Source organism: Protopterus annectens, chromosome 13.part0 (assembly GCF_019279795.1).
Source record: "Protopterus annectens isolate FY-2018-M chromosome 13.part0, PAN1.0, whole genome shotgun sequence".
NCBI classification, from domain to species: Eukaryota; Metazoa; Chordata; order Ceratodontiformes; family Protopteridae; genus Protopterus; species Protopterus annectens.
In genome coordinates this window covers 227,036,708-227,060,835 of record NC_056747.1, presented here as the reverse complement: position 1 = coordinate 227,060,835, position 24,128 = coordinate 227,036,708, and the positions used below count along the sequence as shown (strand labels likewise).

The 24,128-nt window shown below is 45.5% G+C and overlaps 1 protein-coding gene across 7 annotated transcripts in view; it reads right to left on the bottom strand.

Moving 5' to 3' along the window:
- PTBP1 (polypyrimidine tract binding protein 1) overlaps positions 1-24,128 on the bottom strand; it is a 241,450-nt gene that overhangs the window by 152,179 nt on the left and 65,143 nt on the right. For all 7 annotated transcript variants that reach the window (XM_044053767.1, XM_044053769.1, XM_044053772.1 and 4 more), the window contains one exon: positions 5,112-5,145. In XM_044053767.1, the coding sequence (XP_043909702.1) occupies positions 5,112-5,145 (34 nt within the window). The remainder of the gene's footprint in view (positions 1-5,111; positions 5,146-24,128) is intronic.

Genomic DNA, 24,128 nt, shown 5'->3' with positions numbered 1-24,128 from the left:
GGTGGGGGGGGGTTTGCACTGAACCTGTCAGCTAGGATGTTGGCAATGTCTGTGGGTTGTGTATTTGTCATTTTGGACTAATTCTGAGCATATCTGGGAATTCCCACCCAGGTTCCTAACATAACTAAAGAAAGCCTTGTGATTATCCTTAAGTGTCCTGTGCAATTTTTCTCACAGCTGGCCTTAAACGATTTTATGAGTGCCCGTAGTTTGCCAACATTGATCAGAGATGCCTTCCTTTTTGGGATTTTGCTCCATCATGTAGTAGCTTCCTCCTATTGTATAGTTTGTTTATGGCTGGGGTCCACCAGACAGGACGTCTGCCTTTGGAGGATTGGGTCTGTTTATTTGGGATTGCATGATCCATGCATTCCTGAAGGTGTTCATAGAATGAGTTTATAAAAAGGATTCTGCGGTCTGGGCCGTATTTTCCACAGGCCCGGGGGCTTTGAAGGATTCCACCTCGGTCATGGGCACCTGTCAACTCTGGATGGGCAGCAGGGGTATAACTTCATTGAAAAACCCTTAAACACTCACTATAAGGCTTCACACTACAGGCTTTCAACTGAGCTGGCAAAAGGGATGAGTTGAAGTGGGTAACAATATCCACAAAGTTAACTCGCTCAAAAGCAAGGTGAACCATTCTAACAGGCAAGTGCAGGAGAATGCTGCTGGTTTGCAGACAGCCAGAAACAAAACCACCCCTGTTCTGCATCCTGCTCAGCTCCTTGAAGCTGTCAAAACAGTAGCCAAACTCGACTTGGAGTTCAGGACACAATGGGAACTCAGATGCTGTTGCCTGGGATGGTGAAGACTTACAAGGCTTAAAAGTGCACAGCAAGTCTGTCACGGGGGTATTAAAACTCAACCAAATCCTTAATGGCACTGAGGTTAGTACATTACCTGGGAAAGGGCACCGTTCTTAAATCTACCAATGCAGTGCATCAATTCACTTCCTACTGGCACATACTTTTACATTGTATTCTGTTCACCATCACTTATTTCAAGTTACAAAACTCCCACGTTTACAGTTTACATGGGACCATGAGGCTTTCTTTTTTTTACCCAAACCACTAACTTGCCTCCGATCTCTTGTATACTTGATGCCCGGGATAACACCCAGTGCTCAAATTTCTTTACTGTATAGGCAGACTTCAGGATAACTTGGAAATGCCCTGTTCACAGGCTATCCACCTGCAGCAGCCACTGATGTATTAAACATCTCTGGGATCCGAGATGAGACTTCCCATGACACATGAAGTAGCTAATGACTCATGAAGTAGCTAATCCAAGTCCATTCTTAGACTAGTGATGATTTCTTATCTGCATTTGGTCAATATACCCAGTTTAATTCACATCACAGCTTGAATGACATCTGAATTTCTAGCTTGCATGCAGAATTAACAGGATTTTTTTTTAAGTGCTTCAAAGCACTTAAAAGCCAAGAAATGCACATATGCAAAAGCTTACCATAACAGAAGACACAAATTGATTACTGCTCCAGTACACCTCACTTCTAGAGCTTTCAGGCCAGATGTGCAACCCAGTTACCACAGCATACCTCTGCACCTTTTCCCACTCAACGCCTTACAGACAATCAAGATGTTCACCAAGTAAAGCAGGCTGTGCCGCCTGCTAGCACTAAAGGTCATGAAAAAGGCTTAAAAAGGTTTCCAAACTGTATTCTTACCCACAGGCCTTCAGGGGAAGAAAAATGCCCAAAGTAGAGACCCCACTCCAACCCAGGATGCTCAAGTACAGCACTGGTGAGAGGGAACCAGTGCAGTGATGTGGCATAAATACAAGGCTTATTCTGGTCTATCCTTATGGAAGGATACAAAGGGCTCTACAAACAAGCTTTCACAGCTGTTTTCATGTTTAACATTTGTTGGGCTGACACTGCAGGCAGCACAAAGTCCCAAGGAGTACTTCTCTCATGGATTCAATTCAATGAATACTTAGCAGGCTACAAGTGTGCTTGCTCTACATATGCAGCTTAAGTGGCAGAACATGGCATACTGCAGATCGGAATAAATCACTATTGCAACAAAAAATAATAATCTGGGACACCAGCACTTGGGGTTTGGTTCCTCCCTCCAAGCAAAGGGGAGTACCTCTGATAACCAGAGCTTTAGTGGCAAGCTTCCTGCCCTTAAGCAGGGTCAGCAGGCCCTCAGATTCCCAAATAGCACAGAAAGTGAGCTTGGGTGTCTGTTGGAATGTACAGTCAGTTTCACAGGTTCTCCCTGGTTCTATTACCCTAGCCAGATTTATCCATATCAGAAGGAATACAGCACTTTTTTGGGGATGGGGGGTCTGGAGCAGAACTCTCGACCCATTAGAGGCTGGACACACCAGTGCCCTTCGCTGGACATTGAGCATCCATTCAGGACAGTCAGCAAACTCGCTTCTATACCAGAGGTCTACTGGATGGATACAATAGGCCCTTAAGATCATTTAAACAGCCACTGGCAGCCTTGTGAAAGGGAGTAAAAAAGGGTTCTTGAATGCAGCTTGCATTCTATACCCCTTCACTTTAAGGGGTTGCAAAATGTACCCAAAGTCAAGCAACTGCAGTTGGTACCCAAATGAGAAAAACTGGGTTAAGAGGACCCCTCACTCTTGACCTCAGTTCAGCCTGGTGGGCTACCATTCCAGTGGGTCAGTGCAAGGATATGATCACCTGTTGGCTCCAGGACCTCTTGCAACTCCCACAACTCTAGCTAGGACCACCATGAGAACTGCAGAGGCCAACCATCACTGGCTGAGCAGTTACCTAGCAATAAGAGACCTAGCTGCTGGAATACTTAAGCAAACAATCCCACCTCTGTTGGTGGGTAAGCGGACTCTTCACTATCTTTAATGGGCTCCATCAGAGTTTGGGAAGCGAGTTGGGACAGCCTGGGAAGATAACCACATGAGGCTTCCATTAAACAAGTGAATGTTAACTGCTTTTAACTTATTACTTGCACCAGGCACCCTAAAATCACAGGTACAGTAACCTATCTAAACGGAGGTAAAAAAAGACTGCAACCCCCCCCCCCAACCCTAACAGAGCACCGTAGTCCTTGGGTATGTGACAACAGGCATTTCAGACATATGATTACTGGTTTTCCTCCAACACCAACAGTTAAGATGGTCATTCGTATTTCAGAATTTAGGACCTTGAGGCACATATAACTTTGAAATGTTCAAGCTGAGCCTCTACAAGTACCCACTTCCAGGCATTATGGAGTAGTGAGTAGAACCCTTTCCTATGGCCAGGGATTTTAGCCCCATCTGCAACTTTGACAGTGCAACCTTTTACACATGGCCCCTCAATATAGGCAGAATGCCAAACTTGTAGCCCTGACATTAGAAATCGTCTTGAGATGATTTCCAAGGCTCATGCTGCGTCGCCCTTCCTGCAATCTTCAGGGTGGAAGGAATGGAGAGTTTGAGAACCAGGCAAATCATGGCTGCTCCAAGCCTTCCCCTTTTATAGTCTCATACTAGCACTTCACTAAGGTTACTTAAGGTGAGGCCATTCTTAAGGACGTGGCAACGAAAGTTACCTCACCTTTTGGGCGATACCTCATCAGTGGATCACTAGAACTAAAAAGGAATCCCTTGGCAGAGGGCAGTAACCACATCCAGATCATGGACCCAGTAGCTGCTGCATTCTATAAGTCTCCTGATATTTCAGGGCAGCCATCTCCCTCCTTCAGAGCAGCCTACAACTAGTGTAAGAATTAGTGTCTTTGAAGGCATGCATAAACTGTACAGTCCTACATGTACCACTTTGGACCACTACAAAGCAAGACCACTACTGGACCTAGTGTACATTCCTTGGGGACCGCTAGAAATAACTCCCTACACCTCTAAAATGAGGGAATAAGTTTAGGGCCAAACTCCTAACATCTTGATAGGATTAAGGATCAGTGCTCTTAACCTGGACTTCCAAGACAATGGGTACACTGTCAGGAGTGGTCTTCAGCCACTAGCATCTGATGGATGCCAACTTCTAGCTCCATGACAAAACTTCTGGCACAATGACTTGCCTTGATCAGGATGTATGAAAGCCTTGAGGGGAATCCATGACTGGTGGCAAACTGCAAGTAGGCACGCCACCACAAGTCAAGGTTCTTTTAAAGTCCACTCTCCTGTTTAACCCTCTCCTGTTAAACCCTCTTCTGTTAAAGCACAGCAAGTCTTGCAAAATTCCACCCCCCCCATGTAGTACAAATTGCTAAACTGTGAATGCAACTACAAATGCACAGAAGGAATACAATGAATTGTGGCAAGAGATAAAATGGCAGGATTCCAGCTTTACCCAAACATCCTAGCATCCAAAGGGTTCACATCTATCAAGCCAGGATGGTGGAACAGCACTAGTACACATGGGACCCAAAACCTAGCAGGAACACTTATGCTGCAGTTGCAGCAAGAAATAGGTTCAAATACGATTCCCATGACCTGCAGAATAGGCTGAACTACCAAATAAGACCAAAAATTCACAAAAAAAAAACGTTTAAAAACAGTGCATTTCACTAGGTCCATTTAAACACCCACTCATGTAGGTCATTAGCCAAGATAAGAGTACACCAAGGAAACGATGGAATGCACATTTAGCAAACTTATCTAAATGCATGAATACATAAAGCAAAACTGCCAAAAGTTTACAAAAATTCTGCATGCTTAATGTGTTTAAACATGCAAAGCACATCTGCATGCAAAAACCTACACAAAGAAATGGGCAGAACAATCAATCAATACAAGGAAAACTAAGCACTCAAAACTAGAAACAGTCAGACACATCTAGGAACACAAGTAGGAACTACATTAAATGCTTATGGGAGCCAACTGCTGGCTATACTATGTCCAGAAATTCAAGCCAATGGGATTAACCTGAAACCATACTGCCTTGCTCATGGAATCAGCTAGTAACAGTAACTGATACCAAGCTCAGCATTATGACTTCACAATAAGACGGCTTTATGAACTCCAAAGCCGACTCCAATCTCAGTAAGAAAATCTTAGTGTTCCGTTTCCTAGACGAGTCAGCTGATTACACATTTTTAAAAACAACTTTATAATTTTCATTGAAAACTTGACAGTGAACAGTAACATACCGAAAAGAATAAAGAGGCTTTGGGGTGTGACTCTCTAGAGTACAGCAGAGCAAGGCAGTGGAGAGACAGGACAGGAAAGGAATTGGAGGGACAGTACAGGTTGCACAAATCGTCCACAATGAAGAAAGGCGGTTCCCACAGAAATGGCGAAATTGGTTGATGGATGATGTTTTCAAGATGGTTAATATTGTAGGGCAGGTTGGTTTCCAAGAGAGCAGTTTAATTTTTTTTCAAGCAACAGGAAGCAGAAGAACCGTGCAGTCAGTTGGCAAAGAAATTCCAGATCAGGGAAGAAATTTTGGGAAAAGGGAGGGGAGAAAAGAAAAGTTGCAAAAAAAACAGGTCAGTATACACAAGAAAATATAGTGTTGCATCTGAGACTTCTGACAAACTTCTACAGAAACTGCTGTATAAACTTGACCTAGAGAAAAGGCAAACAGAAAAGCATTTCTTGAAGATGTACAAAGAATGAAAGAGACAATATTCATGCAGGGAGACCACAAACCAAATTAAGACAGTTAAGCTTACCCATTTCAAAGGCAGCTTCAGTGTTCCCCCTAAACAAGAGAATGGTATAGAGGCCAAGACCAGCCAGTCATCCAGCAGGCTCTACCATACTCTGTCCTTCAAGGAGAGGTACCGGTACCATTTAGAACTACCCGAAACCTGACCAGTAATAAAAGACATCCCCAGCCTCAAAGTGTTCCAGAGCAGAATGCACAGCTTCCACAGAACATTACCAGTGCAATAATGAACACATGGGTCAGTAACTACCAACCTAATGGCTGAAGGTTTAACAAAACGACACTAAAGGTCAGAGCCAGTGTTCTGTGGAATATGAACATGCATACTCCTGGAGACTAAGTTTTAAAAAAGTCACTTTACTTCCATACAATGGCACCTCTACAAAGAATAGTTCTTTACAGCACATAAAGCCATTTTTGCTCAAAATACTTGCTTGCGAATACCACAACCTAGTACATGTATCCTCAAACCCCAACACAAATATCTATGCCACCTCAACCCTGATGGGAAAAATCAGCTCTCGTTAAATTCTTGGCTTAAGATGCCATTACTGTGAAGTCTGCTCCCTCCATGTACCACATACTATGTGGTAGGTGCAGTAGTAGGCCTCAGGATACCCTCTGGAATGCACTCCTGTACCTCTGATGCACTGACTAACTCATTACCCCATGTTTAATGTCAGCTTGGATAAACTCCCACTCGGCAAGAAAGCTACAGTGAAATTCCTGCTGCTAAAAGCAACTATGTTAACTCCCTGGCTACCTGCACACAATACTGTCTCTTTCACATCCTCTAAAGGTTTAGTTTCTAAAACAAAATATACAAGTACAGAAATCAAAGCTGGAAAATGTTAGTTAAAAGCCAAGTTTCAGGTCTAACTTAAAAACATCTACTGCAAACGTGGCAAGCAGTGTGCAGAAAGTTTCCATTTAGTGCTGAGCCAAGGGTGGATTAACCACCCCTTAAAATATAAAATTCAGTGCACATCTAAGCAGGCTAACATGTAGACACCATAAAGCAAGAAATATACTGGAGAAAACTGATTAGCATCTTCCTTTATGTCAGCCAAGTACCACTCCTCCAGTTATGTGCACAAGATCTACAATAGCCTCAGACTACAGCAATGGTACACAGCAATATACAAAACTGATGGTTAATGCGGACCACTGTCATTTCCATATTCCATTTTCTATAGTTTCACTACACAAAACAAAAATTAAAAAGGACACCATGTCAACCTAACTGGGATGAGTCATTAGAAATGAATGAGGGTGATCATAAAGTCTGATACAAAACACTTAGCAGAAAGTAGTCTTGAGGACACCTGCTGCACCCATAAAATTAAAAGTACTGCTATTATGTAGCCACAGAGAGAGGTCCATTTCTAACTTCCAAGAGCAGCTAGACATCTTCAGACTAGGTGCAACCACATCCTCAAGAGGACAAACTGCAAATTGCAGTAGAGCCATAGCAACCTTTAGTTACAAATCTCAACCTTGGCAATAAACACAGACGTATAGATAACTTCACTAAGTGAAACCGCAAGACTACCATACCACAGACGTGGTGTATGTTGGCAACAATGAAGTCTTTGCTTCTCCCTGGACCCTTGGAGCATGGCTCCTTACAAGTAGAAATAAATGTACCTTTCTAGGGAAAAGGCACTGACCTGAATAATGAGCCTCCAAGGGGAAACAATCGAATAAGCACAATGAATGGCGAGAATCACCTCCTCAGTCATCCAAGCTCTGAAGGTGAGGGAACTGGGACTAGTGGCCTCACAAGTCTATTGGAGCAAGTTACTAGTCACCATGTAGGCAAAACTGGCATCAGCAAGGGCTGTGATGAAGTGAAGCATGCCTTTTAGAAAGGCAGAGGAAAGCACCTTCCTTACCCTGGACATCACATTCAACTGGTGTTCTGACAAGGTTTGCAAATACCCAACGGATGCCCTGAAAAATCAGTGTTATGGACGGCAATACTACTGTATGTCCAGACAATGAAAGGGGTTGGATTTTTCAGGCAAGGTCCTTGTCACAAGCCTTGTAACAAAATTACTGCAATGCACTACCTTTACACAAGTTTAATGATGGCCCTTATTTTTTTTCCATCTTGAGGTATCCTCTTCTGTGCAACTAAAGAATGCAGAACTATTTTATTTTCCCTCTACTCCTAGAATAGAGGAATATCTGGTTCAGGGCCAACTAAGTCCAGCAGCTGGCAGAGAACTAAAGGATATGAGCTTTCTGGTGCAGGGTTTGAATCTTTCCACCTGTTTATCCAAAGTGGCCTTGAGCAAGTCACAACCAGAGTGAACTGAGAATTGGGAATTTGGGCTTGACTAATGTGTCAGAGCGAGTTCTGTAACATTTGGTATGGAGAGATTAGGACTGTTTTTAATGCCAATATCTGCAGTTATGGACCTCTAAATGCAGATGTGTTGCCTTCAGTGCAGTGTCCCAAGCTGGGTCAAGGTTTGCCCCTACGAGCCTCTGGGTAAGATGCCTTCACGAATCAAAATTCAAAGGTTAGCGGAGGACAGTACAATGTACGCTCATCATAAATGCAGAAGTTGAGTGCATTCACTGCTGCAGTCCTGACTTGTAGGAATTCCCTGTAAAAGCCCTTGGCCAGCCCGAAGAAAAACTCCCTCCTCCCAATGCTGGATGACACCCTACCCTGTCTGTAGGCTTGGGTAGAAACAGCCAAGCAACACCACAACTTTCTTGCCCCTTTCAAGGTAGGCGCCCCCAAGATAAACCATAAGCAGGGAGTAAAAGGAGAAAAAAGGCTTGGAGAGTAAATTTACTCAGGGGTCCTCTGGTTAGTGAAAAAAAAGAAGCAGACTACTACTGTAGGTAAAAGGGGGAGGGGGAAGACTGCAACATCTACATTTATGTGAAGTCTAGACAACTGTACCAAGTTGTTTTACTGTTGTAGTACTGACGTTTGGGATGATTCACAAAGCTGAGTGGAAGGTAGATTATGCAGAAAAAAAATGTAAGATGGCAGTGGCAAAGCCTGCTCTAGACATGGTAAGTGGTAGTGTGTGTAAAGGTATGCAGAAATTACCAGGTAGAAGCTCCTGAAATGTCTTTGGTAGGAACAGATTCTCATGGTTTGAGGATTTTTGCCATGATAAAACAGTGGAGGATCCAGAGACTGGTTTTCCCTTCAGAGCCAATGGTAGACAGCTCAGATTTCAGAAAAAATTTCTGGCATGACAGTAGCAAAGCTGTGTACATCTAAGTGAAGGACCCCCCCCCCCAAATAAAGGATGCTTAATCTCAAGTGATTCTGTATGAACAAACAAGTTTCCAGTGGCATGAGAGCCTGCAGATCAGAAAGTACAGTTTTGTACCTACCATAAATGTAGATGTTAAGAGTGCTAATACAGTTGCAGTAATCACATATGGGTTCTCTGCCATCAGGCGGTCCCTCAGTCGGCCGAATTCCAAAGTCTTGGTCAGGCATCGGTTGTCACTCTTTCCTGACATCAGTGACAGTGTGACAGGGGTATACAAGACACAGCCGACGCCATATTCTTCAGTCTTTTCTTGCCCCAGATGTCAGGTGCCCCCAGAAGGAAGGCAATACATAATTTATATATAATCCTGCAATGCAATCTAATCAAAAATCAGTAGTTGCAAGCAAATACACCATAGGATAACCCAATCAGGTTGCATGAGGAGTTAGCCACTAGGCCTGTACCAAGAGGGGAAGGAGGGAGGGAAACCTGTACTGCAGCTGTATTAGCACTAACATCTACAATTATGGTAGGTACAAAACTGTACTATGTTCATCGTGCATACAGCTGCAGTAATCACATATGGGTAGACTCCCAAAGCTACGCACAGGGTGGTAGGCACTAGGTGGAACTGGGATGAGCCAGAATGCCCTGCAATACAGCAGTGGCAAAGCCTGCTCTAGTTTTGGAATAAAGGCAGGTGGTAGTGTTTTGTGAAGGTATGCACAGAACTCCCAAGTGGCTGCCTCCAAAATATCTTTGGTAGGAACTCTGAGGAAGGCTGTAGAGGTAGCTGTGGGCCTGGTGTAGTGGGATCGGATGCCTGTAGGGACAGAATTCCCATGATAGGAGTAACAAAACCATATGCAGTGGCCTATCCATTTTGAAATTGTTTGGTCACTGGCTTCCCTTGAGCTCCTACAGCATAGGACACAAAGTTGTTGTGATTTCCTAAGAGGCTTTGTTCTGTCCAAGTAATAACGTAGCTGTCTATGGATGTCTAAAGAGTGCAGCAGCCTTTCCCCTTTGTTTTGAGGATTGGGGTAAAAGGCAGGCAAGTGTATGGGTTGAATTAAAGCTACCCTGGATACCACTTTAGGCATAAATGGGTTGGTTCGAAGGGAAACCCTGTCCTGATGGAAAATTAGCCATGAGGGCTTGCAGTTCCAAAACCCTACGAGTTGAGGTAATGGCCAGAAGGAAGGCTGTTTTCCAGGACAAATATTGCAAATCTGTTGAGGCAGCTGGTTCGAAGGGAGGCAGTTAATTTTTCTAGAAAATAATTGATCCCAGGCTGGGACTGGTAGTTTCCTTGGTGGTCTTATATTCTTAGCCCCTCTGAGGAACTGTCTTAAGAGTGGGTGAGAAGGGTGGATCCGTGTTGAATTCTGCAGAAATGGCCGAGGCATGGATTTTTATGGAGGAAAATCCACTGTTCAGCAGCTCAGCTAGATACTGTAATACCCGAGGCATTTAGTTTTGTAGGGTCCTGGCCTTTTTTCTCATTCCAAGAGCAAAACAGTTTCCATTTTGCAGAGTAAGCCTTTCTAGTAGATGGCCTTCTGGCCTCCAAAAAGACATCCTGTACCTCTTTGGAGTAAGGTCTGTTGAGGAATTTTCCCATGCAGCGAGAGAGTGTTTTCGGCTGACTGAAGAGTTTTGTAGTTGCAGAGTCAGCAGAAGAGGCATTAGAGGTAGGGACCAGGGAGGAGTATGTGTTAGGCTCCTCAGGAGTGGGTACCAGTGCTGTCTTGGCCAGTCTGGAGCAATCAGTATCATCTTCGGTCTGCTCTTGCTTTGAGCACCTTGGGCAGAAGAGGCAGAGGTGGGAAAGCATACGGTCCATGCTATCCAACTGAATGAAAGGGCGTCCACTCTCCAGGCCTTTGGATGGCAGGTCCTTGAACAAACAATTGACAATTCCTGTGGGAGGCGAAGAGATCTATGTCTGGCCTCCCCACGCTTGGATTATCTGTGTAAACACCTGAGGATGCAACTTCCATTCGTGCAGATCTGTCATATTTCTGCTTAGACTGTCTGCCAGTGTGTTTTCCAAACCTGGCAAGTACTGTGCTTGAAGTTCCATTTGCCATTCCAGAGCCAAGTTCCAAAGTGTCATGGCTAGTCTGCACAAGGGGTATGAATGTGTTCCTTATTGTTTATGTACCACATTACTGTGGTGTTCTGTTCTTAATTGTCCTGGATGCAGGAGGTCCTTGAATGCTGTAATTGCACTCACTGCTAGCATTTCTTTTTGGTTGATGTGAAGGTGCTTTTCCTTTTGGGACCATTTGCCCTGAATGCACCTGTCATGTGCACCCCCAGGCACAATGAGGTGGCTGTTGTGATTACTTGATTTGCTTGAGGCTTGCAAAATGGGAGACCTGTGTTTGGCATGCTTGGGCCCACCATAGAAATTCCTTCTGCAAACATGGAATTATTGGTATTATTGTTTCCAAATTGTGGCTGTGCTGAGACCACAGGTGTTACTTTGCACATGGGATTAAAAGAATGCAAGATGCCATGAAGCCCAGAGCCTGCAGGATTTTCCTTGCAGTAAGCCTGGTACAATTTGCTAGTATTTTGAAGTACTGAGTTAGTTGCCCCTGTTTTTCTGGCATAAGGTAGGCCATCTGGGTGTTTGTGTCCAAGTTGGCACCCAGGAAAGTTATTTTCCGAGATGGTGTTAGCCTGGATTTCTCTGTGTATCCCAGAGAATTCAGTAACCATATTGCATAAGCCAGATGTTCCAGAAGTTTGTGCTTGCTGTCCACTTGGATCAGGCAGTCGTCCAAATAAGGATAAATTTGTATCCCTTGAAGTCTGCAGTAGGCGATTACTGATGCCAGGCATTTCGTGAATACTCTGGGTGCAGTAGATAAGCCAAAGGGCAATGCAGGGGATAGTAGATTGAACCTGCAAGAAATCTGAGGTATCTTCTGCAGCTTTGTCTGATTGGGACATGCAGGTATGCCTCCTTGAGGTCCAATGTTACCAGCCAAAACCCCTTGCCTAGCATGGGAAGCTGCTGTAATGTGAGCATCTTGAATTTTGGTACGAGTAGAAATGTATTTAGAATGGATAAGTCCAAAATGGGTCTCCAGTCGGTTCCTTTCCTTGGTACCAGGAATAGTCGGGAATAAAAACCTTGACCTTGTTCGTAGGTACCTCTAATAGCTTTCATGTCCATGAGTTTTGAAATTTGTATTTGTGCCTCTGCCCTTTGTGTGGCAGGGTTTGGCATGCCTCATTTTTGGAAGAGTGTGAAAATGAAATCTGTAGCCTCTGTTTATAATGTCCAGGATCCATTTGTCTGTTGTGATATGCCAATTTCTTGTAAATGCCAGCTTTCCTCCCAAGGGAGCTGCCAGCTGAGACTTGCTTGGCATGAAAAGGAGGAAGTCATTGGGTTTGTTTTCTGTATTGTTGTGCACTGTCCTCACCACCTCTTGGTGCTGGAGTTTGCCATTGTCTGCCTCTATATGATCCTAGAGATTGTCCTCTGCCCCTTGTGCGCCTGTATCTACCTCTTTGGGGCTTGTCCGTGGCTGGAAAGGACCAGTTTTTAGAAGGCCAATTTCTGCTAAAACAAGGTGGTTGTACCTGTAGAAAAGCCTTGACAGTTTGCATTGATTTAGCTTTTTCTTCCATTTTACGTAGTATCTCCTCAGCTTTAGTACCAAATAGTACATACTTTTGTAAAGGAGCATCTAGTAGTTTAGCTTTAACATGATCAGGCAAGCTTTGTTCCCTAAGCCAAGCATGTCTACGAATGACTGATCCTGTAACAGCAGCTCTACTTGAGGCCTCTAAAGGCATCATAGCCACATTGCAAGGTGTGTTTACCCACTTGTTCTGCACTATGCATCATATCCTGCAATTCCTTCAAATCTGGTTGTTCAGGTTGAGACATTTTCTTAATTGAGATAACAGAAACTGCTGGTATTTAAGCATATGAAACTGACGGCTAGGGTGGCAGAGGTGTATACCTCCCCCCCCCCCCACCTTTCTTAGGATCTAGATTCTCTTTCGGAAGGTAGTGGATTCTTGGCAGTAGAGGCCTTCATTCCCTTGGGGCCTTGAGAAATGGTTTCAGGGTCAGCATTATGGCTTTTGAAAAGAAATTGGTGAGTTAGGAACTCTGTAGTACCCATCAGGTTTGACTGGAGCAGGAGGCAGGGAATCCGGGCTAAGACAAGCCTCCGAGTAAACATAATCATGTCCAAGACAGGAGGTATAGCCAGCGGTCTGTGTTGAGGTAACAAGAAATTCCCCAAGCCTTTTCTTGGAATCAGAAAAGTCTTGGCCTTCCCAATGGAAGTGCTCCCTCAAGGTGTGCAGTTTCCCCAAAAGAGAAATCCTCTGGGGGAGATACAGAAGGAATGGACTGTTCTGCATCTGAATCTTCATAAGGGGAGTACGAGTGCTCCTCTACATCAGAATGTTCTGAGAAAATGGAGCCCTGTTCAGAAGAGGGAGAATCTTCCTCCACTCTGGGTCTCTTGTCTGGAGGGGATTGGGAACCCCTGATGAGGGTAATCAAATACTCAGCCATTTAAGCATCTGCTTTTTAGGCATGGGGCCTGGAGATGGGCCCTGAACAGGCCTCTTGTGATGCATGGCTGACTTGGACTTAAAAGGCCTTAATGGAAAAGATAGATGAGGGCCTAAAGACACCCTGGGTGGAAGTGGACCTGTCCACATTAGGAGACTCACTCACAGTGGCTTCGGTGGTTGTAGTCTGAGTAAGGGCCGAGGCACCTGTGGTCTCTGGTACAGAAGACACCGCCAAAGTGTCATCAGTAGTCAGGGACTGCAAAGGCATCTCGCTGAGAACCGGACCACGTGCAGTCAGTTTTGGCGTGGTGTCTGAGACCGCAGACCTCGCGTCAGTCCTCGCGGTTTTTGGACAAAAACGGTAGTTTGAGTAGATGACATTTTATAATCAAAGGCTTTACCAAAATGTTGGGCGAACGCCACCCGACGCTTAAGTGCGTTTATTGAAAGCACAAAAGCGACAGCCCGAGACGTCGTGGTCTGGGCCTAAACAAGGTATACAGAGGGAATGGAAATCCTTATGCAGTATTTGCTTCCCACAAGAAATACAATTGTTAACTGACATCGGTCTGAGGCAAGAAAAGTTTCCCCAATGGGGTTTTTCGTAAATTCAGGAGCTGGCCGACTGGCACTTGCCAACTGCTTCAGGCACTGCGCGACAAAAGACTGAAGAATATGGCATCGGCTGAGTCTTATATACCCCTGTCGCACTGATGTCAGGAAAGAAAGCAACAGACGCCAGACCAAGACAATTCGGCCGACAGAGGGACCGCCTGACTGCAGAGAACCCATATGTGATTACTGCAGCTGTATGCACGATTAACATCTACCTAGACGAGGTGATAAACCTGGCAACGGACCTTTTACTGCCTTTAAAATCAGTAGAAGCAGTCAGCTGTAAGGGGGGTAGTATCAAATTCTCTAGAACAAAACCAAGGTGGCATGAAGTGAGGTACTGCCTGGTAGGTTTGATGTGAACCACTCCCTTGAGAACTTTCATCAGGGGTTGGAAAAGCAGGGGTGTGCTGAAACGTTAATTTTGATGGACCAAAAAAATAAGCCTCTGTTCACCAGGGTAGCCAGTTATCTAAAATGGCAGTTAGGATTGAGGCCTTGCTGCAGACACCAAATGGAGAATCTTTTCCACTTTGCAGAGTACGATTTCTTCGTACTAGACCTTCTAGCCTCCTTGGAAAGGTTTGGAAGTGGTCTGCTTAGGGTGTGCTCTGTAGGATTTTGGGGGATTATGCAGGCCGAGTCCCTCCAAGTAACAGGGTCCACTCTGCCACAGGTTTCATTGGATAAACCTGGTAGCAGATTGGGGCCAAGATTACCCATGGGTCTTCACAGATTAGAAAAAAAGGAGGTAGGAAACAGGTGGCTCCAAAAGGAGAAAGATCTGACCTCCAGGCCGTGGTTAGTTTGCTTTGGTGGCAGAAGTCTGTAGGGAGCCCCATTTCTAGACTGAATTCCCCCCCACCCCATGAAGATGTCACTTTGGGATCCATCAAGTTCCCCTGGGATGATGCTAGTCCCTGCGAGTACTGTGCCCATGAGGTACAACCCCACAGTGAGCCACCTCCCAAACCTGGTACACTAGTAAACAGGGCAACAATGGGCGCCCCTTGTTCATGTACAAAGGGTAGTGTTCTGTTTTGACCAGCATTACTCCTGATTTTTCACTGACTAGGGCCTTTTGCACTGCCATCAGCGCTCTCATCTGCCCTGGATTCAACATGTTGAAAGTGAGCCCCCCCGGCTGACTCATCTGTGGTTAAAGTTTGGCCCTCAAGGTATGAATCTTGAGGGGAGACCCAAATTCTGGGCGCATGCCCATGTCATTCATGCAAATTCCTCAAAGGATCAGCAAAATGTCTTGAGACTGCAAGTGATGGCACCACAAACTGAAGTATCACTGGAGCTCCCCCATGTATAACCTAGCCAAAAGGTATCTAAATCGGGGAGACCTTTTCTGGAGAAAGGACTTAAAAGGGAAATCAGAAGAACTCCCAGGAAAACAATCCTGATGGGTCTGTTGGATTTGTGAAGATTTATGGTGGACAAAGGAAGAGGGTCTGAGGGATCCAGATGCTGGAGGAGCTTTGACATACTTGTGGCTTGAAAGTCATCTAGATGAGGGTAAGTTTTGGATCCCTCTTGTTCTACAAAAGGGAAATGGGAACTGGGAACTGAGCACTTTGTGAAGACCTTGGGAGCAGTAGACAAGCGAAAAGGGCAGTGCAGAGAATTGAAAGTGACCAATACCTAAATCAAAGGAAACCTATGCAGGATTCCTCTACAAGAAAGTGCAAGCACCTTTTAGGTTTAGGGTAAGCATTAAAGCCAGAGGGGGATTCATGGGATGAAGTTTGCAAATCTAAGAAAGCCTCGGCTCTTTGATTTTATGTAACGTGGGTAACTATCTTAACATCTCTTTGAAAGCTTGTAGCAGATCTCAGACGAGTGCTTATGAGTGACCAATTACCTCTGAACAGGGTTAACCTTCCTCCTATGGAGATGAATGGTTAGGGGAAAGGAGTCCTTGCTGTTTCTGCCAAGGCCCTGTGGTCTACAACTCCCCTGCCTGGGCACCTTTGGGATTGCTGCTGCCTTTGAGGCCTTTCCCTTCCAAGGCTTTGATTGCGAAAGGACCAGTGTTTAGGGAGAAAAAGCCTACTAATCCCTAGGAGTAGGAACCTTTAAGTCCGACAGTTTGCATAGACTGCCTCATCTTCCATCTTAAATCACATCCTCATCCTTTGGCCCAAAAAGAAAACCCTTACTCAGGGGTGCATCTAGAAGTTTGGATTTGACATGCAAGAGCTGTTCCCCAAGTCAAGCAGGTCTTCTAATGCTAGAGCCAGATGCAGCTCTGCTAAAGGCCTCCATATCATACCTACAAGTGTAGTGTTTAGCCATCTGGGAGCTGGAATGGCATCCTCACATGGGACAATTAATCTCCCACAAGGTCAGTTAGCCAAGCAGTAATTTAGGAACCACACCTATTACATGGGTAAGGCAGGTGTGCATGAGCAAGAGATAGAACCTCCTTGTACAAAGAGGTATTTCACAACCTGGGCCAAACTTGTATGGTTAATACTCATTTCTGCACCAGCTCAGAAGTCTTCCACTTGAGATGAGACTGTGGTACTGTTTCCCTGAAGTAGTCTAGAAAAAAAAAAGCATCAATCCATCCAGTCACATTCAAAAGGGAAAACTAGTGCTGTAGGCATATAATTAGATCACCTTTGGTCCATCTTCCTATTTTAGTACACTGGGATTAAAGACTAGGTAGGGTGGGGGCATAAAATACAGCTGTACAGGAACTTACCTCAACAGAACCAATACCCCAACAGTGATCAGGACATGTGGATGTCAACTGCTGACCTTCCCATAATAGGGGAGGATGGCATACCAACTAGAGAGTACTTTTACAGAGGCAATTGCAAGGAGACTGGCTAGGTTAAAATAGTCCAAAAGGGGCAGCCTAGTACTAATCTATTGAAGCCATGCATCTCGCCAAGGTACCAAAGCATACCTTTCAGAGGCTGCACATCCCCAACACAAACTCTACTTATAGAAACCTCAGTGTAGTACCCCAGGCCATCTGCAAGCCAGTGGCATAAAGACAAGGTACCGGTCAGCTAAGAAGGGTGTTAGCTCACAGGTAAAGTAGAGTGGAAGAGGGTAAGAAGTTTGAAGCAAGCCAGATAAGATGGGAAGGAAGGAATGGTGCAAGAGTGATTAGAACATCTACTGGTTCTTTACCCAACTAGGTTCCAACCAAAATTGTTCGGTATTCTTGACACCTGCGTTGACAGATGGGAGGCTGCTACTGAGGAGCAGTCCAGACAGGACATACTTTGAAAGGCAGCCATGGAGGTTACTTGCCTGGGAAAAGTAAAGTGAAACTGTACCAATAACCAAATGGCAATCAGTCCAGACAAAAGTTGTGTAAGACTCCCAAGCCTGGCCACCTGCAGATGTCCTCACTTCCAAGGACCTTCACAGCATCCCTCAGTTAAGGGAGAAATTCAGGTACATTAAGAGACAAGGTGGGGTTCCAAACCTCCACTTCAGGTGGATGTCAGCCCCAAAAAACAAGACTATTTGTGGCTTCTCCCCCAGCATCAAAGGGGGGCAGATTTCTCCCAGAGCATGTTTAAAAGCTATTGGCTTTGAAACCTCCCTCCTTCAGGTTGCCAAAACCCCAAGCCACCTCAAAAATGTACTGTGGAACTTTGACAAGCTACACAAGCCACAGCCCCCCAGAAAAATGCAAAGGTTCACAATGGTGACATGTCTATGGTATAAGCAGCATCTTCCTTTAAATGACTCAAAAGTAAAGCTCCCAGTCTAGGGGATTTATGGCTCCAAAGAAATTTTAGACACTATTCATCCATTAAATAAGCCCTTTTCAGCATACAAGGAACTGGGGAAGTGGTGTGGTTGTACAAAGAACTTCTCTACATCGGAAAATGATCCAACTCCCATCACCCTTCCCTTCATGCCACCCAGTAGGAATGTCAATGGAGAGTCAACTACGGCAGTCATGACTTGTGGAATTTCCTGCTGTGGAAGCCTTTGGCTGGCCTAACTAGTGGAGTAAAATTCTCCCTCCTATTAAGACTGGCAGATGTCCTATCCTGACATCAGTATGCTATGGTACAAAGGAAGCCAGCCAACAGACATTTTCTTCCTGGAACCAAAAGCAGTGTTTTCAAAGAGTGTCTGTGTACATCAGAGGTCTAAAAACAAATACCCTGTTGGGAAACCAGGACTATAAGGTGTAGGGCTGAAACCATGGCTAGGTATTGTAGGGCTGAAACCATGGTTAGGTATTGGTCTGCCATTTGCCTTGCATCATAAAGATGCAAGCTTATGGCCTGTGATAACTCTTCTACCAGTACAAGGCTAGTTATCGCCAAAGCAGGCCAGGCACTTCCACAGCCCCTTGTGACCAAAGTGGCAAAGTGGTGGTGCAGGCCTCTGTGGAGACCTTAAGTCTGACAGGCACCTGGGTAGGTTAGCTGAAGACCTAGTCTTAGTAAGGGCCATACAAGCCCCTTTGGGGTCTTCCCCAGGAGTTCAACCTCTTGATTAAGATGAGGAATCTCAGAGGGAGCCTTCCTTACTTTTCAAAAATTCAGTTTGAATAGAAATCTTCCCCTCCTAAAGAAATCACTTTTGGGCAACACCCATTCCATGTGGGAGCATTTCCAGTCAGAGGTAAAGGAATACCTCCTGGAACACAAACCTTTGGCTATTCCTCTTCTACCTCCAACACAAGAAGTTTACGGATGCTTCCTCAAATAGATTCTCCACCTCCAGCCCCTTGAAAAACCAGACCGGTTACTGGGTGCTGGAATCAAAATGCCTCTTCAAAAACCCCTCTGATAATCCAAAAATTGTCACTCCATCCCCAAGCAAGAGCCAGCCATTCAAAAAAATCCCTTTACCAGCTGACAAAGCAGGGCCCTTTTTAGTTTGGCAAGTGTCAGTTACCCTATCCATTAGGGACCTTGCCTTTTTTTTTTTAATGATAAAATGAAAAACATCCTCCCTGGAGAAAAACACTTAAGGAATTGGATGAGAACACTCACTGCGGATATGATGCCATGGAGGACTAGCAGAGCTTCTTTATTAGAAGGCATGCTATTGTTTAGGGAAATACTAGATCATGTCAAAACCAAACTTCTAAATACACACCTGGATAAGGACTTTTTTTGGCCAAAATCTCTATGCAAGTTGTCAGACAAGTTCAGACTTCTAGGTTTAGCAGAAGACAGATAATTTTCCCACTGTGGCCAAAGGAAACCCAGGATGGAAAGGCCTCAAAGGCAGCATCAGAAAGGCCTAGGCAGTGGTCCTCAGGAACCCCAGGCAGGGGAGTTTTAATCCGCAAAGCTCTGGCAGAGAGCAGTTGCTTTCCTTTCCCCTACCTACCCCCCCCCTACAAAATATGGAGTAAAGCTATTCCTGTTTAATAAAATTGGTCCCTCATTACTTCAAATAAATGGGTTCTCAGGTCCAAATTTAAATACTTGAGCAATCTCAGCCAGGGAATTCAAGAGCATTAGTCTACATGAAATCTTGTATCCTCATGATCCTTCTGGCCAGGCTACACACGAGGAAGTTCCAGCAGTACCGGCATGCTGTCCCAAATACAGCAGATTCCTTGACTCAAGGAGAATTTGTATACTGGACATAGGCAAGCACCCAGAACTTTGTCTTCAGGTTTACCCTTCAGGACCAAACTAACCTCAGATGCTTCAGAGAGCTTAAAAAGGCACATTTCCAACAACTTCAATCCCAAAGTAGAGGGGGGGGGGGGGGGGGGACAGTTCAGATACAAGCACACAAACTGGAAGAATAATGGGAGAGGACCTAACAGCTTTCAACTAGTTGTTCAAGACAGTCATGTGGTACATAAACAGAAGCGGCACTCAACTAGCTATGCAGGTCTTGAGACGCACACTCTAGTTGCACTCATGGCACAGTACCTCCCAGGGACTCGTGGATCTTAGCACATACTTATGGATGCCCATAACAGGCACCTGCATTGTGAAACATCTCAGCGGATCTAGGACCGCTGAACAAAACATCCCGAATCCACAACTGAACACTAGTGCCTTCGAAGCGAGTGTGCTACACAAACTCCTTTTATGCTGGGGCAAACCCCCACACCCCTACCTTATATTCTCAGGTCACACTACAGAGGGGGGAAAAGGGAATTTTCCCTTATCCACACCGTAGTGCAACTGGAACAATGAGCACACTCGCCTGAAAGTGCACAGTTAACAGCACTTTCGGTTATGTTCATGGATTTCTGCTAGGCAGAAAATGCCGTTTGAGATAGCTACGGATCCCTTCTCAGCATAGTACACAGATTTTCTGAGGTCTTTTGTTCTGTGCAAATAAATGCAATTGCCTGTGTACATCCAATTGATGAAATTTAAATCCTGCCTTGTTTGAGAACTGGGGAAAAAATACTGGCAACTCAAAAAGATTAAGGTTACCGATAAACGCCACTTTGGGAAGGAAGGGCTGGGTCTGAGAGAAACCCTGTCCTTATGATCAAATAAGGGGGTTTGATTGATAAGACTTGAAGCTCTGAAATGAGTCTGGCTGACGTGACTGCTACTAGAGTCTTCCAAGTTAAGAATTTTAAATCACAAGTGGCTGCAAGCTCAAAGGTGGATGAAGTAAGAGCCTGTAGAACAAAGTTTAAATCCCACGGCATGCCCTTCAGAAAAGCCCTCTATGAGCCAGACTAGGCTAGAAGTAGAAATTGCTGCCAATTGGACTTTAATGGTTGTGGCTGCTGAACCCCAGTTGAGAGCATAGATAAGAACTCCAATACCAACAAAACTGGAACAGTGTAAGGGTCAATCCTTTTGGTATGAGCCCAGATTGAAAACCTCTTCCATTTAATGTACTAAATTTTCCTGGTGGAGGGCCTATGTGATTAAGCCTAATGACTGAAGTGGAGTAGCCAGCTGTCAACTGGAGGGTCTGAAGAGCTAGAGCTGCCCTGACATGTCTAAGTCTGGTTGTGGGTCCAGAATCCAAGGAGCGTCCATGATATAGGGATGGAGAAAGGGGAACCAAATTTGACAAGGCCAGTGTGGAGCAATCAGAATCATTCTGCTCCCCAAAGTTTGCACTTTTTTGAATAACCTTTTGACAGAAAGGGAACCGGAGGACCAATTGTGGACTAGACCGTCCCTGGGTGATTGGCATTGAGAGGGCTGGCAAAGAGGTCACAGCAAGACTGACACCACCTGCAGTAGATCTGTTCTGCAACTTGACAGTTCAGGGACCACTCTTAAGACAGAATAGCTCTGCTTAGCCTGTCTGCACATTGCCCACTGCCACACTCGCATGGCCTCTCTGCAAAGGGGATAGAGACTTGGTTCCTCCCTGCTTGTTCAGATACCACACCACTGACAATGAGTGGATTGCAATATAGCCGAGAGGAAGAAAGCTCTGAAGTGCTTGCAACGCTAGTAGCACTGCCCTCATCTCCAGGACATTGATATGCAAATGCATCTCATGCTCTTGCCACATGCCTTGTACTGTCCTGCCTAAATACCACCCCCCCCACCTGGTCACCGTGGCAACTGGGGTGCAGGAACAGAGGGCCTTCCTGCATTCAGGTTTTTGATGCGAAGCCACCAACTGAGATCCTGTTTGCACCTGTCCATAAGTAGAATAGGGTAAGTGGAAGACGTTTGAGACCACTGGGCAAAAAAAGGAGCCACTGAAGGAGTCTCATATGTAACCTTGCCAGAGGGACTAATTGTCACAGCCATAGTCCAATAGGACCCATCTTGCCTTTGCACTTCAGGAGAAGCAAGGCATGAACTTGGACCGATTCTTTCCTGTGGTAGAAAGACCCGAAAGACCCACACGAGGATGGTGTCTAGTTCTGTGCCTATAAAAGGGACACGCTGTGAGGGCAACAGGGCAGATTTCTCCCAGTTCAATGTGATGCCCAGCTGCTGACATAGGTTTATGGTAGTGTCCCTGGTCTGAATTAGTAGATGCCTGGTAGTGGCAAAAGGAGCCAGTTGTCCAGATATGGAAACGCTTGGAATCCCTTCCATCTCAAGTGAGCAGTGACCACTGCCATGCATTTGGTAAACACCCTGGATGCTGTGGTGAGACCAAAGGGCAGGGTTCGAAACTGAAAGTGACTGGCTCCCAGCCGGGAACATAGGTGACTTCTGGATGCCCTGTCCATCTTTATGTGGTAGTAAGCATCCTAGAGGTCTATGGAGCACATCCACTTTTCCCCAACAATGGGAGAATAGACTGCAATGTGACCATTTGGAACTTCAGAAGGGGGTCACGTATCCTCCAGAAATTATTCCTAGAACCCATTGGTCCTAGGTAATGTCCTGCCAGGCCTCCGGGTATAATGAAATTCGACCACGACTAGCTCTGGAAACAGTCAGGCCTCCCATCAGGAGCAGTGGTAGGGAGAGCCACGAAAGGAATAGTGGTAGACTTACAGGGGGGGTCGCCTCTGCCCCTAGGGTGGCATCACCCTGAATAACCACCCCCTCCTCTGCCTCTAGAGGGGGGCACGCACCAGGAAAAAACCAGATTTCTTGAACCACATTTTCCCACCCCTCTGGGCCTTGGGATAAGGCCTACAGGGAAGGGAAAAACTCCCACAACAGACAGTTTTACCCTCCTGCTCACACCTGTTGAGGGTCTTTCACCTTTGTTCCGAACAAGCAGGAACCATAGAAAGGGGTAATGAATCAAGACTAAGGCCTCCGAAATGAGGAAGGCGCATCCAGGCCAGTCTCCCAAGAGAAACTCCTGAACTTGCTGACCTACTTGCTCCATATGAGATCAGCCTCGTGGCAGTTAACGATGGAATTGAGAGTAGACATCCGAGTGGTAACAGTCTGGTCACCACCTCAGAAACATTACCCGTGAGTGCATCTCCAAGCTCCTTGAGGAGACCTCTCTGGAAAAGTGTAAAGTGAGAAAAATAATTCACTAAGGTAAAGGTTGCTGAATGGTACGCTTCCTGTACTGATCTTAGGAGGATGGACGGTGGAAGAAGTCTCTGCTCAAAGGGTGGAGATGCCCAGGAGGTGGAGGGCTGAGCACCAAATGCCTCCAGGAAGACAGACTTCCTCGGAGGGGGCTTTGGATGGCCAGTCACCTCGGTTTCAAAATCTTCCAGAAAAACATCTTTGGAGGGGGACCCTTCAGACTCCTAGAGGCCAGTGTGATGACAGACACCTGGGAATCTATGTGCGTCTCTTGCACTTCTTGGGTGGCTCCTCAGGCAAGGACTGAGGGGCCCTCAGAAATGTGGGGACCACTCATGGGGTACCCTGAGGCCTTGGGGCTCCTGTCTAAAGATAAGTTTAGATCAGAGACCTGTACTAGGGGAGAGTGTGACCAACCTGCATGATGCTGCTGACTACCTGGCCAGTCACCCGAGTCCAATGAGCGACCAGCCTCAGAAACCACAACAGGAGTCAGACTTCAGAGCCAAAGCACAGAGAGGGAGACTAGGAAAGTACAGTTGTGTACACTTACCATAAACGTAGATGTTGTGTATTCACTGTTGCAATAACTGCATTTGGGTAATCCTGCTGGCAGGTTACATTTGGTTAATCCTGCTGGCAGGTTACTTTTCAGTCTGCCTGAATTCCCAAGTCTTGGGTCCTGCCGTCGGCTGTCATCACCCCTTCCCTGACACCAGGTCATCAGGGGTATAAAAGCAGCAAACGCCATTCTTTAGTTTTTCTTGCCCCCTGAAGGGGGGCCAAAATTTATATGTATATATAAAGTTGCATGCAGCAAAATAAACTACCTTCATCCACAAGCAAATACACCACAGGTTCCAACAGAAGGGGGATGGCGGGTGGGTAACCTGGACTGCAACAGTGAATACACTTGACAACTACATTTATGGTAAGTGTACACAACTGTACTATGTTAATTTCACGGTTGCAGTCATTACATTTGGGTAGATTCCCAAAGCTAGAGGCCCTGCAGAACTGCAGTGGCAAAGCCTGCCCTGGATTTAGAGTAGTGGCATATAGTGCTTTGTAAAGGTGTGCACTGAACTCTAAGTAGCAGACTCAAAATGTCCTTTGTTGGTATTCCCCTGAGAAAGGCTGCTGAAGTGGCTGCAGCTCTGGCTGAATGTGGCC